This window comes from Nannospalax galili, unplaced genomic scaffold, assembly GCF_000622305.1.
Source record: "Nannospalax galili isolate Female #2095 unplaced genomic scaffold, S.galili_v1.0 scaffold161, whole genome shotgun sequence".
NCBI classification, from domain to species: Eukaryota; Metazoa; Chordata; class Mammalia; order Rodentia; family Spalacidae; genus Nannospalax; species Nannospalax galili.
Genome location: NW_008348586.1, coordinates 3,512,191 through 3,529,407, shown reverse-complemented (window position 1 = coordinate 3,529,407; position 17,217 = coordinate 3,512,191). Strand labels below are relative to the sequence as shown.

At 40.2% G+C, this 17,217-nt stretch overlaps 1 protein-coding gene and 1 pseudogene across 3 annotated transcripts in view; both read left to right on the top strand.

Moving 5' to 3' along the window:
* Nt5c2 (5'-nucleotidase, cytosolic II) overlaps positions 1–17,217 on the top strand; it is a 224,792-nt gene that overhangs the window by 131,443 nt on the left and 76,132 nt on the right. For all 3 annotated transcript variants that reach the window (XM_008845675.2, XM_008845676.2, XM_029569602.1), the window contains one exon: positions 15,192–15,311. In XM_008845675.2, coding sequence (XP_008843897.2) covers positions 15,192–15,311 — 120 coding nt within the window. Of the gene's footprint in view, positions 1–15,191; positions 15,312–17,217 lie in introns of those variants that run through there.
* On the top strand, positions 4,295–6,165 carry LOC103744035 (annotated as a pseudogene).

Genomic DNA, 17,217 nt, shown 5'->3' with positions numbered 1-17,217 from the left:
TCAGTTGGCCTGGAACTCACTATGTTGACCAGGCTGGCCTTGAACTCACAGAGATCCACCTGCCTCTGCCTCCCAAGTGCTGGGATCAAAGGCGTGTGCTACCATGCCCGGCTTCCCTCTGGTTTTTTTAATACTAGTTAGGCTTTATTTATCTCTCTTCTCTCTCTCTCTCCCTGTCTAACCCTCCCTCTACATTCTCCCCATTTTTCCCTTGATAATTCCTATTTGCTGTAGTCCCACCGCTCTTAAGCTCCTTCTTCTGCTTCATCCCCATAATAGTTCCTTGTATAATCTTCCTCCTTCCCCTCCCACTTAAATAACCCCCATTTTACACCTTTCTTCCTTAGTAACACCTGTCTCCTATAGGAGCGACCCTTAAGCACAATATAATGATAAAACCAACTGGGTAACCACTATGCTTTCTTGGTTTTTACTTGGTCCTCTGTCAAGGATTAGAGTTTTCAAGGGCTATGTATAAAATGTGGCTGCTTAGTGCAATGCAGGGCATATAAATGGAGGGTATAGCATTAACTTCATTTTCCATAAAGTTAATTATTTTAATATGTGTAAGTATATAGGCATGCATGTGCACATGTGTACATGTGGGCAAAACTCAAATACGCACAAAAATGTAGCATATAAACTTTAATATATATAGCATATAATAAAGGGGTGTTAAGATCAAAATGAATTTCAGGCTGGTGCAGGGTGTGGTGGTGCATACCTTTCATCCCAGCACTCAGAAGGCAGACAGATCTCTGTGAGATTGAGGCCAGCTGGGGCTACAAAGAGACCCTGTCTCAAAGAAAGACCAAACAAAAAAGAAATCAAGCTATGAAGGTGATAAGGAGATTATTCAAAATTATTCTCCCATTTCAGTTTCAGAACAGTGTTTTCAGAATGAAGATGGTTCATTATATATATTATTATATATATGGCCCCTGCCTCTGCCTCCTGGATGCTGAGATTAAAGGCAAGAGCCATCACACCCGGCTGACCCTGTTGTCTATATTGACATACTCATTCTATTGAAAAGTAGTTAATTCAAACTGCTGTGTTGACTCAAACTCTGCTGTATTAAGGTTGAAGGCAAGGACTGATACCCAAGATTGTTTTCTGACTCACACATGTACAGTGACTTGCACATGCCATGTTACACACATGAATGCACATAGACATGTATACACACACAGTAAAATGCATTTTGTTTTAATCTAGAAATATATAAAAGAGTGCTTTGAATTTTCCATACAAATAATTTAAACAAAATAAAAATATATGGAGGAAGTCTTAATCACTACCTTTAATTTTTTTTTGGTCTTTTTGAGACAGGGTCTCCCTGTAGCCCCAGCTGTCCTGGAACTATGTGGACCAGGCTGGCCTTGAACTCACAGAGATCCGCCTGCCTCTGCCTCCCGAGTGCTGGGATTAAATGCATGCGCCACCACATCCGGCTACTGCCTTTAATTTGTAAGGAAAGAAAATATATCTGATCTTTTACAAAGCATAATACATAATTGACATGTAGTAAACATATTTAGAATGTATGTTTTCTTTTCTTTTTTTTTTTGAGGCAGGATTTCATATAGCGTTGATCTCCTGATTGTCTTGCCTCTGCTTCCCAAGTGCTGGGATTGCAGGTGTGGACCATGCCTGGGTAAAAGCATAAATTTTTACATGTATGCACCCATGAAACTAACATTCTAATCAAGGTAGTGAACACATCTTCTACTCATACATTCAGAAAGTTTCTTTGGACTCTTTCATTTTGTTTTTGAGTCAGGGTCTCATTATATAGCTCAAGTTGTACTCCAGTTCCTGATCCTCTTGCCTTAATTAGCCTCCTAAGTCATGAGTCATAGGGTTACATGTATGTGTTAATAATTCTACCTCACTGTCTTGAACCTTCTAAAACTCCAGGTAATCACTTATCTTCCTTCGTGATTACAGTAAATATTTTCTAGAGTTTTTGTATCAGTAGAATTAAATTATGTAGCATGCAGTTCTTTAAACAATTTTAAAAGTTATACTTTTATTTACTGGGTGTGGGTGTGCATGCCAAGGCAAGTGTTTGTGGATCTTAGGACAGTTTGTAGTCCAGGGAATTGATCTCAGGTAGTCAGTCTTGGCAGCAAGTGCTGAACCATTTTGCTGGCCCAGCAAGCAGTCTTTTTGTCTGTTTTCATTCAGCATTGTTTTGAGTTTTTGATGTTTTGTATACAAATAGTTCATTTATTGGTTAGTAAGTATTCCAGCTTATGGTTCTATCACTACTGTTCATGTGTTGCTAGATGGGCAGTAGACATTTGGTTGTTACCAATTTCTGATTTATAAAACTCCTATGGGCTATTCAGGTACAAGTTCTATATGGTTGTATGTTTTAATTTTGCTTGGATAACTAGGAGTAGAAAGGCTAAGACCTATGGTGAATACATATTTAATTTATAAAAGAATAACAAACCATTTTCTAAAGTTTGTAGTGTTTTTATATTCTTATCAGCAGTATATTAGAATTATAGTTCCTTTATTTCCAACAGTTGATAATGCCAGCTTTATTTTTAAACTTTTAATTATGTGTATATGTGTGGGTAAATGCACATGAGTGCAGTACCCTCAGAAACCAAAAGAGGGCATCAGAGCCCCTTGAGCTGGAGTTACATATCTCCTGGAGATGGTTGTGAGCTGTCCAATATGGGTGCTAGGCACTGAACTTGGGTCCTCTGGAGGAGCAGTACACATTCTTAACTGCTGAGCTCTCTCTCTAGCCCTGCTTAATTTTTGACGCAGAAGCTCATGTAGCCCAGGCTGGCCTTGTTCTCACTATGTAGCTGAGTATGATCTTGAACTTCTGATCTTCTTGTCTCCATCTCTCAGGTGCTAAGATTACAGGGATGTGGTGCTGGGGATTAAACCAAGGGCTTTGTGAATGTTAGACAAGCACTCTGCCGACTGAACTACATCCCTAGTTCTACATTATCTTACTGTGATTGCATTTTGAGAGCTCTTTATTTTGTATGTAAGCTCTTTTATCAGATGTGTGATGTGCACATATTTTCTTTTAGACTATATCTTGTCTCTCCCCTCCTTACAGGATAGTAGTAGACAGAGAGAAAGAACATTTTAATGGAAACACAATGTATACATATAATTTAGTTTTAGTTTAAAAAAAAATTTTAAATCTCTGCTAGCCGTAAAGGAGATCTATAACAAGTTTACTAAATGGACAAAATATTCAGAGGTAATATTAACCTCATAAGCGAATAAAATATTTTAAATAATCTAACATTAGTTGCAAAGAGACTAAAACATATTAACAAGACTTGTGCATGCCAGCATAGGTTGGTTTACTGTTTTATTTTATACATCACTCATTCTGTTCAGTTCTACAAATAAACACTACCTCTCATAGAGGCCCTTCATGGTTTTCCTGTCTATAATGTCACCTTATCATTTGTTATTTCCTTATTTACTAGTCCTATGCTACATAGCATTTATCTCTGTCTGACATGATTTTATATAAAATATATATAATGTATATATAAACATATATATTTGGTTATTTTCTCATTCCTCCACTGAAATACAGGTTCTGTACTAGAGGCTGGGAATTCTACTACCTTGCACTCCAAGACAGTGTCTTACTGTGTATCCCAGACTGTCTCAGGACTCATGATCCTAGCCTTTTGAGTTCTGGGATTACAGATAGACATGTGCTGCTATGCCTGGCTTATCATTTTCTTAACAATTTTTTGGAGAAATTTTAATTTTTTGTTTTTGTTTTTTTGAGGCAGGGGCTCCCTGTAGCCCCAGCTGTCCTGGAACTCACTATGCAGGCCATGCTGGCCTTGAACTCACAGAGATCCACCTGCCTCTGCTTCCCAAGTGCTGGAATTAAAGACGTGTGCCACCATGCTCCGCAAAATTTTAAATTTTAGTTAATTCTAATTTATCAACTTTTTTATTTTCATCGGTTATGTTTTTGGTTGTCAGATCTAGGAAATTCTAACTATCCCCAAACACTCAAAAATTTTTTTTTTGTAAGTTCTATGAGTTTTATAGTTCAGAGATAAGTCTATAGTCCATTTGAAATGAAATATTGTTTGTGGGGCTGGAGAGGTGGCTCAGCGGTTAAGAGCACTAACTGCTCTTGCAGAGGACCCAGGGTCAATTCCTCGCACCCACATGGCGGCTACAAACTATCCTTAAGTCCAGTTCCAGGGGAATCCGAAGCCCTCTCTGACCTCCACGGCATTGCACGACACAGGTGCACTCATGCATGCAGGCAGTACACTCATACACATAAAATAAAAATAATAAACTAAGAAAAAGAAATGAGGAATGAGAGAGTTGCTTTTCGTGTGCTGCGGTGGCGCCGGGGTCTTCCTGCTCCCGCCCTGCTGCGGGACGCCCCGACAGTAGCCATCTGCGCTGCAGTTGCCCAGTGCCCCCTCCACGATGCCCCCCAGGAAGCAGGCTCAGGCTGGGGGCAGCAAGAAGGCAGAGCAGAAGAAGAAGGAGATCATCGAGGACAAAACTTTTGGGCTAAAGAAAGAAAGGGAGCAAAGCAACAGAAGTTTATTAAGGCTGTCACTCATCAAGTTAAGTTTGGTCAACAAAATCCACGCCAGGTAGCACAAAGTGAAGCTGAAAAGTTGAAGAAAGATGACAAGAAGAAAGAATTCCAAGAACTGAATGAGTTATTCAAACCTGTAGTTGCTGCACAAAAAATAAGTAAAGGTGCAGATCCCAAATCTGTGGTATGTGCATTCTTCAAGCTAGGACAGTGTACTAAAGGAGATAAATGTAAGTTCTCTCATGACCTGACTTTGGAGAGAAAATGTAAAAAATGAAGTGTTTACATTGAATCAAGAGATGAAGAACTTGAAAAAGATACTATGGATAATTGGGATGAGAAAAAGCTGGAAGAAGTAGTGAACAAGAAGCATGGTGAGGCGGAAAAGAAAAAACCAAAAACTCAAATAGTATGCAAACATTTCCTTGAAGCTATTGAAAATAACAAGTATGGCTGGTTTTGGGTGTGCCCTGGAGCGGGGGCAATTGCATGTATCACCATGCGCTTCCTCCAATCCATTGGATTTGTGCTGAAAAAAAAACAAGAAAGAAGAGAAAGAGGATGAAATTTCTTTAGATGATCTAATTGAAAGAGAACATTCTGCCTTAGGTCCAAGTGTTACCAAAATCACCCTAGAATCTTTTCTTGCATGGAAGAAAAGAAAAAAGACAAGAAAAGATTGACAAACTTGAACAAGACATGGAGAAAAGAAAAGCCGACTTCAAAGCAGGGAAAGCGCTGGTGATCAGTGGTCCTGAGGTGTTTGAATTCTGTCCTGAGCTGGTCAATGATGATGAGGAGGAAGCAGATGATACCCGTTACATTCAGGGAACAGGTGGTGATGAGGTTGATGATTCTGTGGGTATAAATGACATAGATTTAAGCTTGTACATCCCAGGTGTCTTAGCTTGTTTCTTCATTGCTATGACAAAATAGTCTGACCAATACCAACTTGGGGAGGAAAGGGTTTATTCAGCTTACATCTCCCAGGTCACCGTTCATCAGGGAGCCCAAAGTAGGAACTCAGGGCAGGAACTTGGAAGCAGGAGCTGGAGCAAAGGCCATGGAGGAACTCTGCTTACTGGCTTGCTCTCCTGGCCCCTGCTCAGCCTGCTTTCTTATGCAACACAGGCCTACGTGTCCAGGGGTGGCACCACCCACAGTGGGCTGGACCCTCCCACATCACTCAAGAAGATGCCCTTCAGTCATGGCTATGGGCCAGTCCAATGGAGGCAATTCCCCGATTGAGGCTCCCTCAACCCAGGTGTGTCAAGTTGACACTAAAGCTATCCAGCACACCAAGAAATGTGGAAGAGATGGGTATTACTGTAGTCAGTCTTGAAAGATGTAGTACATATGCTTCAGATAAAGATGAAAACAAATTAAGTGATGCTTCTGGAGGGCAGGCTGAAAATGGTAAAAGAAGTGATTTGGAAGAGGAAAACGGAGGTGGGGGGCAGGAAAATGGGTCCATCGATGCTGTTCCTATTGATGAAAATCTGTTTACTGGGGAAGATCTGGATGAACTAAAAGAATTAAACACACTTGATTTAGAAGAATGACACCAAATACATCGAGGGAAAAACTCAATGTGTTGAAACTGACTACATTAATGATTTTTCCACCTTGAGTCACCAGGATATTTGTTTTCCATGCTGATTCTGGAGAGATTACTCTCCAAAAAAGATATTCTTCCCACGTCTTCTCTTCTGACTTTGACTACATCTCAGTATGTTCAGAGTAGTTCATGATCAGTTAAAAGTGGTCATTTCAGAAAATGATTGATGTTGTGACTGTTCACTCAAGTAGGAAGTATAACTGCTTTTCCAGCTTTTTGTTCTCACTGGGCATGTGTTATTACCAGGAACAACAAATTTGATGCAGTTTTGAGTGATTTCCTTTGTATTTATGTTTTAAAGACTGCCTAAAGGTGAGCACTATACTTGATAAATGAAACTGCATATGCAGATCCAGTATTGTATATCTTTGGACAATTAGATGGATACTGAAAATGAGACTTTGTTAATCTGACAGGATCAGCTACAATGCCCTGTATTAATTAAGCTGTTTAAAAGTTCTCCCCCTTTTTTTTGCCAATAAAATTGTAAATAAAGTCCATCATACATTAAAAAAATGAAATATTGTTTGTGATAAAAGGTATAGGTTATCTTTCTGTATATAGAAAACTATTTAATATAGAAATGCAAAAGACAGAATAGCTAAACGTTGAAAAAAATACATTTAGAAGATTACTTCTCTTTAAGACTTGCTATAAAGCTATGTAATCAAGGGGCTGAAGAGATGGCTCAGTGGTTAAGCTCATACACTGTTTTTGCAGAGGACCGGAGTTTGATTCCCAGAACCCTCATCCTGTGGCTTACGACCACATGTAACTGCAGCTCCAGGGGGGGATCTGAACACCTCTGGCCTCCAAGGGCACCTCTGCTCATGTGCACATACCCTCACAGACACTCACAAACACAATTAAAAAAAAAAATCTTTTAAAAAGCTACATAGCCAGGTGTGGTGTACACATTGAATCCCAGCACTTGGGAGATGGAGACAAAGGGATCTCTGTGAGATTGAGGCTAGCCTGGTCTACATAGAGAGTTTCAGTCCAGCTGTGGCTACAGGGAGACCCTGTCTCAAAAAGACAAAGAAGCGTGTACATAAGGCACTGTAGCAAATGGTGTAAAGACTAACAAATTTATAGAACAGAACAGAGACTCCAGGGAGAAACATAGTATATTATTGACAAACAAAAGACAAATCTTTACAATGAATAGTACCAGAAGAACTAGCTTGTGTGTGTGTTGTGCATATGTGTATGTGTGTTCACCTGTGTAGGTGTGTATATATGTAGAAACTTGAAGTTGACATCAGGTGTCTTCCTCAGTTGTTCTCCGCTTTATTTACTGGGGCAGGGTCTCTGAACCTGGACCTCACCAATTCTGGCTAGTCTAGCTAGTCATTTCACTACAGGGTTCCCCTGTGTCTGCCTCCCAAGTGCTGGGATTAAAAGCTGTAGCCATGCCTGCTGGCTGGTATGTGGCCTCCAAGGATCTGAACTCAGGTCCTTATGCTTGTTTGGCAAGCACTTTTTCCACAGAGCCATCTCCCCAAACCAGAACTAACTTTTTGATCTAATGTATACTTTGCCTAATAGTGATAAAACAACTCAAATATCCTTTCTTTTACCTCTTGTCCTCCCTCTGTTTTATTCTCTCATCCTTCATCTCATATAGACCATGCAGGCTTCAAATTCTTTTTTTTTTTTTTTTTTTTTTTTTTGACACAGGGTCTCCTGTAGCCCCAGCTGTCCTGGAACTCACTATGTACACCACACTAGCCTTGAACTCACAATGACCTTATTTGACAAGGTTCCTCATTCACCACATAAGATCCAGGTTAACAGCTTGGGAACTGGTGGGGTGCCGACTTCGCCTGTCTCTGTCTCCCATCTCCCTGTAGGAGTGCTGGGATTACATATGTGGCTTTGCATGGCTTCTGGGGATTCACACTCAGGTTCTCATGTTTATGTGGCAAGCACTTTACCCACTGAGCCATCTCCCCGGACCATTTTTATGCTAACTCACATAGCATGGATTTCACCTTGTCAGTACAAGGTGACAGCCACCTCTACTTTCTAATCTTAGAACATAAAAGTATTTTAAAATTTAATTAATTAATTGATGCATATGTGTGAAGGTTAGAGGACATCTTGTGTGTGTTGGTTCGCTTTCTACCATGTAGGTCCTGGGGATCAAATTCAGGTCATCAAGCTTGGCTGCAAGTGCCTTTACCTGCTGAGCCATCTGGCTGGCCCATAATCCCAAACTTTTTTTTTTTTTTTTTAATCTTTTTGAAGCAGAGTCTGCCTATAGCCCCAGCTGTCCTGGAACTCACTATGTAGACCAGGCTGGCCTTGAACTCACAGAGGTCCGCCTGCCTCTGCCTCCCAAGTGCTGGGACTACAGGTGTGCGCCACCACACCCGGCTTCTTTTTTCTTTTTTAATATTTATTTATCTTGTATCTGTGTAGGCACACACGTGTCATGGTGCATGTCTGGAGTTCAGAGGACAGCTTGTGAGAATGGGTTCTCTTCTTTCATTATATGGGTTCTGGGCATCAAATTCAAGTCATCACTGCTTTGAGCAAGCACCTTTACTTGAGGAGCCATCTTGCTGGTCCTGTTTTTTGTTTTTTGTTTTTTTGTTTTTTTTGAGACAGAATCTCACTATGTAGCTCTGGCTGGCCTGGAACTCACTATGTGTATGTAGACCACACTGGCTTAGAACATGCAGCAATACTGCATCTTGTGTCTCTCAAGTGCTAGGATTACAGGCATGCACCACTATGCCTGGTTTGGAAGTCTTTCTTTTTTCTTTTAAAGATGTATTTTGATTTATGCATGTGTGTGTGTATGTGCATTTTTGTGCATGAGGGTGCCTGTTGAGCCAGAAGAGGACTTTGGGTTCCCTGGAAGTGGAGTTAAAGGCGTTTGTGAGCTGCTGGGAACTAAACTTTGGTTCTCTGCAAGAGTAGCAAATACTCTTAACCACTGAGCCATCTTTATCCCCATGCCTTGGAAATCTTGGTCACTTCAAAAATATCACAAACCTAAGTATCTATTCAAAAGAATCAAAAACTGTTAGTCAGGTACTTTGTACATTTATATTCATTTGTAGTAGCCCAAAGGTAGAAATTGTTCATATATTCATTAATGGATGATTGAATAATTACATAATTACAAATTGTGCTTATTTTACAGACAATGGAATATTATTTAGCCATAAAATGAAAATGTGATACATGGTACAATGTGGATGAATCTTGAAAACATGCTTTTTTTCTCTTTTGAGATAGGGTCTCCCTGTAGCCACAGCTGGCCTGGATTCACTATGGAGACCAGGCTGGCCTGGAACTCACAGAGATTTACCTGCCTTTTCCTCCCAAGTGCTGGGATTAAAGGTGTATACCACCATGCCCACCTTGAAAACATGCTTCTTTTTTATTTATTTTTATTTTTATTTTATGTGTATGCGTGTATTGCCTGCATGTAGGTAAGTGCATCTGTGTTATGCAATGCCTGTGTACGTCAGAAGAGGCTGTTGGATCCCCTGGATCTAGAGTTATGGAAAGTTGTTAGCTGCCATGTGAGTGCTGGGATTCAGAAACCCGGGTGTTCTGCAAGAACAACCAGTGTTCTTAACTGCTGAGCCATCTCTTCAGCCCCAAAAACATGCTTCTTAAGGAAGCCAGATATTAAAGATCATATACTTGATAATTTTTGTGAAATACTCCACATGGTTAAATCCATAGAAACAGATCTCAGATTGGTATTTACCAGAAGTTTTAGGGAGAAACAGCTTAATGGATAGGGTTTTTTAGTTTGGTGTGATGAAAATGTTTTGAAATTAGAGTTGATCATACTTTTTTAATTTTTATTTTTTGTTTTTTGTTTTCTGAGGCCGATTTAATTTTCTTTATATGCTCATTTCCAATTGCATCTGTTGTCCTTTCACTGCTTTGGCTAGAATAATGGAAAGGGGGAGTCATTTCTTTTAGTTGTGTATCCACAGGTGGCTCCACCAGGCTCCAATGAATAATCCCAATTCCGTGGTCACACAGATGGCAGTGGTTAAAGGTTCCAGGGGAATTACAGTCCGTCATGGTGGGGAGGCATGGTGGCTGGAGCGGTAGCCGAAAGCAGAGCACTCACATCTTCAAGCGGTCACAGAAGCACGATCATACTTTTTGAATGTACTAAGTGCCACTGACTTGTTCACTCTTGTTGCATGACTTCCTTGGAAGTTGTAAAGGAATATCTATTCACTCCAGATAGAGAGGGAACCTATAGACTTAAGAAAAGACTTCATGTAAGTCCAGCTTGGTGAACTAGTGTGTTTATTTTGGATTACTTACCAGGGTGTGGGTGATTCTTAGACAACTGTACTGCTGAGAAGTCCCAGCTCCAGTTGGTTTGCCTTATACACTCTCAGGAGAAAGGGGCATTATGGAAATCTCATGAAGGCCTTGTGAACCTCCACCCTCCCTCCATTTTGTCTGATCTTTTGGGCATTGCATGCAGCTGATCACAGCTGCTGTTATTTAAGATGGCACTGATCATGCTCAACGAAGAGGAAACAACGTACATTCCGTCCCACACCTTCCTCAACTCTTACATTCTTTCTGCCTGCCTTCATTGATGTTCTAGGGAACTCGGAGGGAGTGTTATATGGTTATTTTCTTCCATTAAAGTCTAAACATTGGGCAGTTGTGTCACAGCAACAAGCAGACCACAGCTATAGACACTCCTAGAAGTCCTGCCAGTTATGAGTCTGCACCCAGACTGTCACCCACTGTGGAATGTTTCCTTCTGCAACTGACAGCAGCAGTAATCTATGGACATAAACAAATATTTAGAAGGCAGTTTGCTAGATGTAGCCTGTCCATTTAACAAAACAGTAGTAGTAGCTTACTTATTGGGAACTATGATTTCTCTAGGCACAGGTTTTTTTTTTTTTTCCCTGAGCTCAGTACCAAGCAGAAGTTTCTTGTTACTAGAAAGGCCAGCTTACAGCTCAGTCTCAGCCCGATTTTTTCATGTTTTGTTTTAAATATTTATTTTATGTATGAGTGTTTTGCTTTCATATGTGTGTCACGTGTGCTTGATGGCTACAGAGGCTAAAAAACGCTGTTGATTTATTGGAAAATAGTTAGGAAGCCAACATGTGGTGCTGAGAACTGAACCTGGGTCCTCTGCATGAGCAGTATGTGCTCTTAACCACTATGCTATCTCTGTAGTCCCATTTTTATTTATTTATTTATTTTGGTCTTTTTGAGACAGGTTTTCTCTGTCACCCCAGCTGGCCTGGAACTCACTATGTAGACCAGGCTGGCCTTGAACTCAGAGATCCACCTGCCTCTGCCTCCTGAGTGCTAGGATTAAAGGCATGCGCCACCATGCCCGGCTCATTTTTATTTTATTTATTTATTTATTTATTTTGGTTTTTTTGAGACAGGGTCTCCCTGTAGCCCCAGCTGTCCTGGAACTCACTATGTAGACCAGGCTGGCCTTGAACTCACAGAGATCCACCAACCTCTGCCTCCTGAGTGCTGGGATTAAAGGCATGCGCCACCACGCCCGGCTCTTTATTTTTTAAAGTAAGTGTGTGTGTGTGTGTATGTGTGTGTGTGTGTGTGTGTGTGTGAGAGAGAGAGAGAGATGTGTGTGCACACATGGCCAGAAAGTACAGAGGTACAAGGACAGCTTTTGGGAGTTGGTCTCTTCTTCCACTGTGGATTCTGAAAGCAAGTGCTTTCATTTTCTGAGCCATCTCACTGGCTCTGATTTCTTCATGTCTTACAAATGAAGCATGTGCTGTCTTCAGCAATAGGACTTATGTCCAGTTCTGGTATGCAGCCAACAGCAGTAGCAATAGCCTGTATTATGGGGGTAAGAGGGGCCTCCTGGGTCTGGCCCATGACCTGTAGGAAGATAGCTCACCACTGGCACTGGGTGTGTCTTTCTACTCACATAAGGTTGCATAAGGTAATAAGGTATCTTCATTCAAACTTGTTAGCTGCTGTTTTTTTTTTTTTTTCGTCCTTCCAAGATGTTTTTCCAGATAGTTTACCAAGTCTATAAAGCCGTCAAGTTAGCATTTTATAGTGAAACCATAGAAGGTGAATAGGATCTCTGAAGGTCTTCTGTCAGTTGTATCAAGCAAGTATGAAGTTGTCTTGTGACTCAGCAGCTAAGGTGATAATATTTTTTTAAAAAGTGTTAGCAAGGTCCAATTACGAAAAGATCCCATCACTTGTACTTATATTGGCTATAGTGGTATAAACGGGGGTGGGGGGTGGTAGACCACCTTATTTAGCTCTATAACCCCAGTCATTTTCTGTGAGCAGTATAGTTTCTCTTCCAAGAATTGATGATGTTAGGGCAAATAATCTACCTTTTCTAATTTCTTGATGGATTCTTTAAATTTCATTATTGCCTTCAGGTAGTCTGTGCTTTTTGTTATTTACAACTCTACTGGACTAATCAGCTTTACTGACTCCCATCCTGCCCACGTACACATAACTGCCTTTATAGTTCACACCTTTGGTTGATACTCCCCAACAATGGTATGCGGAATTTGTCCCAGCTGTATATTTATCCCTAGCATGTTTTCTTGCAAGAGAGAAATGTACATAATATATTGTACATAATTGGTCCTCTCTTAGGACAGGCTTAATCTTTCACCTGTAGTACTCTATTTCCACATCCAAACATTTCTCCTTATTGCCTTTGGTGCTTTGGCAGGTTGCTATGAATTAGGTACCGCCAGTATCCACTAAAGGCCAGATGTTTTGCACATTAGTGTTGGGCCAGCAAATCCACAGTTCAACTTGGGGTCTCTCCTTGTGCACATGGTACTCACCTCAAGCAGTGTTGGTCACTCAGTCAGGAATTGCCATGGTGATGTATTTCCTTCTTTTACAACAGGGAGTATGGTGGTGCCTCTCTGTTGCTCATATACCTGGAGAATTATTTAGGCTTCAAAACTTTACAGAGGTTCACAAGAACAGCATTTGGCTTTTTGTCACCTTTTGTCCCTGGGAACTCTGGCTTAACAATTATTGCCACATTTGTTTTTTAGTGACTTGGACAGACTCCTTTGTCCTCTTTTCCTTTTTCTCATCCCCTCTTGATTGCCTTAGTACTATACAGATCCTATTTACATGCTGGTGTAAGCCACTCAGATCCACTGGAGCATGTCTTTCCTTGTTTTCTTCTCTTTACTGTCCTGTTCTTTTCATGGGTTCCAAGTTTTTTGGATCCTAGGAGGAGTTCTTTAGCACAGATCTAATTTGAATTCTTTCCTTATCTTCACCCACAGCTATAAAAATGACAAGGCAGCATCTTATTTCATCCTCCCTTTCATCCAATTTACCTGCCGAATCAGAGGCTAACATGGAATATACCACACATATGTACTTTTCCCATTTAATTCTTCCCTTAGGAAGATGAGTTCCCTCAGGTAGACAGCTTGGTCTCAGTTGCATGGCTTATCACCCATAGCAGGTGTCCCAGAATTGCCACTATAGCTCTTAAAAATCCTATCCCATATGTGATACTCTTGGGGATTGAAAATATATTGCATCCATTTTCAGGTTGTCCCTGTACTTGTGGTACTTCCATACCACATTAATAGAAGATAGCTATCCTGGGATTTCCCTTGTGGGTGTTCTTCTCCAAGAGGCTTTGCCTCAGTTACATCAGTCCACCACCCATAGGAGGGATCATGCAAGCACCTCATCTTGTTTCATCTTTGGTTCTCTCCAGTCCCTATGCGGGCATCAAGTATTTAATTTTTTTTCCCCCATGAGGAGACATTTAAAAAAAAAAATTACACCATTGTGGAGGGTACCTACAGACCAAAGAAAGGGTTCTATACTAGTCAGCCTGTTGTATGGCTGATGTGGGTTTGGGGGTGTGGTGATAAGGGAAGATTATAAATTAGATCTGTGCTTAAGAACTCCTGGGATCCAAAAAACTTGGAACCCATGAAAAGAACAGGACAGTAAAGAGAAGAAAACAAGGAAAGACATGCTCCAGTGGATCTGAGTGACTTACAGAAGTATGCAAATAGGGCTTGTACAGTATTAAGCTGACATTGAACTAATGAGTTTATTAGGCTTACTTATAGAGGCATGGGTGACTCTTGGGCAGCCTCACCATCATAAAGTTTTACTTCCAGTATGGACTACTCAACAAAAGTCTGTGCCGCTCTGAAGAATCTCACCCCCTCCCTATTCAGTTGTTTACCTCATATAATCTTGAGGAAGGGTGGATTTCATGAAGGCCCAAGTCTCTATCTGTGAAGGAATGTTGTGAATAGGCCTAATCTTATGACTGTCTTGTGGTGGTAGATGATAACAACTGCACTGATTCAAGCCTGGAGGAAACAGCTGCACTCCAACTTTAGTTAATTTTCTTAAATGAATATGATCTGAATATTTTTAAAAACCTACAGACTTGCCAGGCATGGTGGAATACACCTTTAGTCCCAGCACTTAGGAGGCAGAAACAGCCAATGTCTTGAGTTCAAGGCCAGCCTGGTCTGTATAGCAAGTTCCAGGCCAGCTGGGGCTACAGGAAGACCCTGTCTTAAAAAGACCAAAAACAAAACAAAAAAACCCCTACAAACTTGGTTTAGTTTATTTAAATATTGGCTTAATGTCATACTAGCATTTCAAAATGGGAAATGTTATATTCCAGATGCTTTCACAAATACTGGTATTTTAATAAAAGTATAACTCAATTGTAAACTGCTTGCTTAGTATTTGGGAGGCTCTGGGAGGCTCTCTCCAGCAGTAGCAAAAATAAAACAAAGCAAAATAATTTACAGCTGAGAACTAAAAAAGGAAAAAAAGTTAAATCTAAGAAGAGCCCTGTTTGCACTTACTTCAGAGACAGCTGTCCGTTCAGTTCTTGATGTTTTTCCCAAAGAGACAAATTGTGTATTTCTTAGAAGCTACAGTTTTTTAATATTTAGAAAAAAATAGCATGTCAGTATACCAATGCTAACATTAAACTACTAAGTTGCCGATTTTCTTTTCTAGAATTCATCCCACAAATAAAATGACAACCTCCTGGAGTGATCGACTACAGAATGCAGCAGATATGCCTGCTAACATGGATAAGCATGCCTTGAAAAAGTATCGGCGAGAGGCCTATCATCGGTAAGATGCTTTAATCCTCAGAACATCACTAAGTGTGTTACTTTCTAGGCAATAGAACTACTGTACAGAGAAGTTAAATAATATACCACAGAGCATAAAGCTAGTTTTTGGTGTAAATGGTTAAAGTTCAGGCCTTTCAATAAGGAACTGATACAGAAACTTACAAAACACAGAATAACTGTTTTGTTCAAAATGCTAGTACTTATTGAAAAAAAAATGTTACTTATGTCTTTGTACATAGAAAAGAATAGAATTGGGGACTGGGGATGTAGCCTGGTTAATAGTTGGTTTTTAAAGAATGCTGATGGTATTTCATTCATGGTAGATCACCATGTAGCATTTCTGGATATTAGGCTATTATTACTCCTTAAGCCCTGAAAAAGTGAAAACATTTGTGATTTCTATCAAGTCTCCAAAATCACATAGTGGTTATTGATGATTCTCCTCTCTGTGTGGTATGTTGGCATGTGGTATGGGACTTCAAGTATAAAACAGCATTTAAAAAATTTTCACATTTTTTATTATTGTGTGTCTATATGATGTGTGTGTGAGTGTGGCCACTCGTGCCATAGCATGCATGTGGAGATCAGAAGACAACTTTCAGGAGTTGGTTCTCTCTTTCTAATGTGGGTTCTGGGGATTTAATTCAGATTGCTAGACTTGCATGGTAAGTACCTTTACCTGCCAAGTCATTTCACTGGCCCTAAAACAGCATTCTTATGTGTAAAGAAAACAGGGGCTGAGGATATGGCTCATTTGCAAAGTGCTTGCCTAGCATGCACATAGTCCTGGGTTTGATCCCTAGCATAGCACAAACCAGGCATGGTGGGTCACACCTGTAACCTCAGTACTATGGAGATAAGATTAGAAGTTCATCTTCCTTAGCTACATAGCCAGTTTGAGGCTAGCCTGAGCTACATGAAACCCTGTCTCAAGAACAGAACAAGGGGCTGGAGAGATGGTTCAGTGGTTAAGAACACTGGTTGTTCTTGCAGAAGACCCGGATTCGAATTCCAGCACCCACACATGGCAGCTAACCCCAGTCCCAGGGCATTCTACAGCCTCTTCTGACCTCCGCGGGCATTGCACAACACCAGTGCACTTAACCTACATGCAGGCAATACACACATACACATAAAATAAAAATAACAACAACAACAAAAAAAAAACAGAACAAAAGGTAGTGCAGATACTTTGTTAAATATAGATGTGTTCTGTATATTTTTGTTTCATTATTTGGTTAGTCTTTAAGCTATAGAGGATACATTTAGATGTAGCATTTTCAGCAGAGGAAACAGGGCTAGACTTACATAATGAAAAAAGGTAAACATTAAGTTTCTAGCCAACATCATCTGGTTAGCATCCTAATTGTACCTAGTATGTCATGGCCTGAATATATTTCTGACTCATTTAGAGTGGTATTTCCTGGAAGATTTTAGGTAGGCTCCATGCTCTTCATTCTTCACAAAGTAGGTGTAATCTGAGACAACAAAAATAATAATAAAAGTATTTTTAAGGCTTGCAATTAAATTTTCTCCCCCCAAACTGTGTCTTACTATATAGCCCATACTGTGCATGAACTTGTAATCTTGCTACCTCGGACTTCTGAGTGTGGCGTTATAAGTGTGCTCCATCAGGTCTCATTTGACTCATTTTAAAACATGATATTTTTGTTATAGTGTTGGGTTTTTGTGTGGCCTTGGAACATCCTACATGCTAGGAAAACACTCTGCTGGGGCTTATACCTAGGACTCTAAACAGCTACATTGCCCTGCCCTAAAAATCTTTTTTGTACTACTACTAATAATACTAATAAAAATTGGGTTCTTGGACTTCTATTTGCTTTAAAAATTATGTATCAAAAAAGATAGAAATGGAGGGAGAACCCTATTGGTAGGAAGTTCCT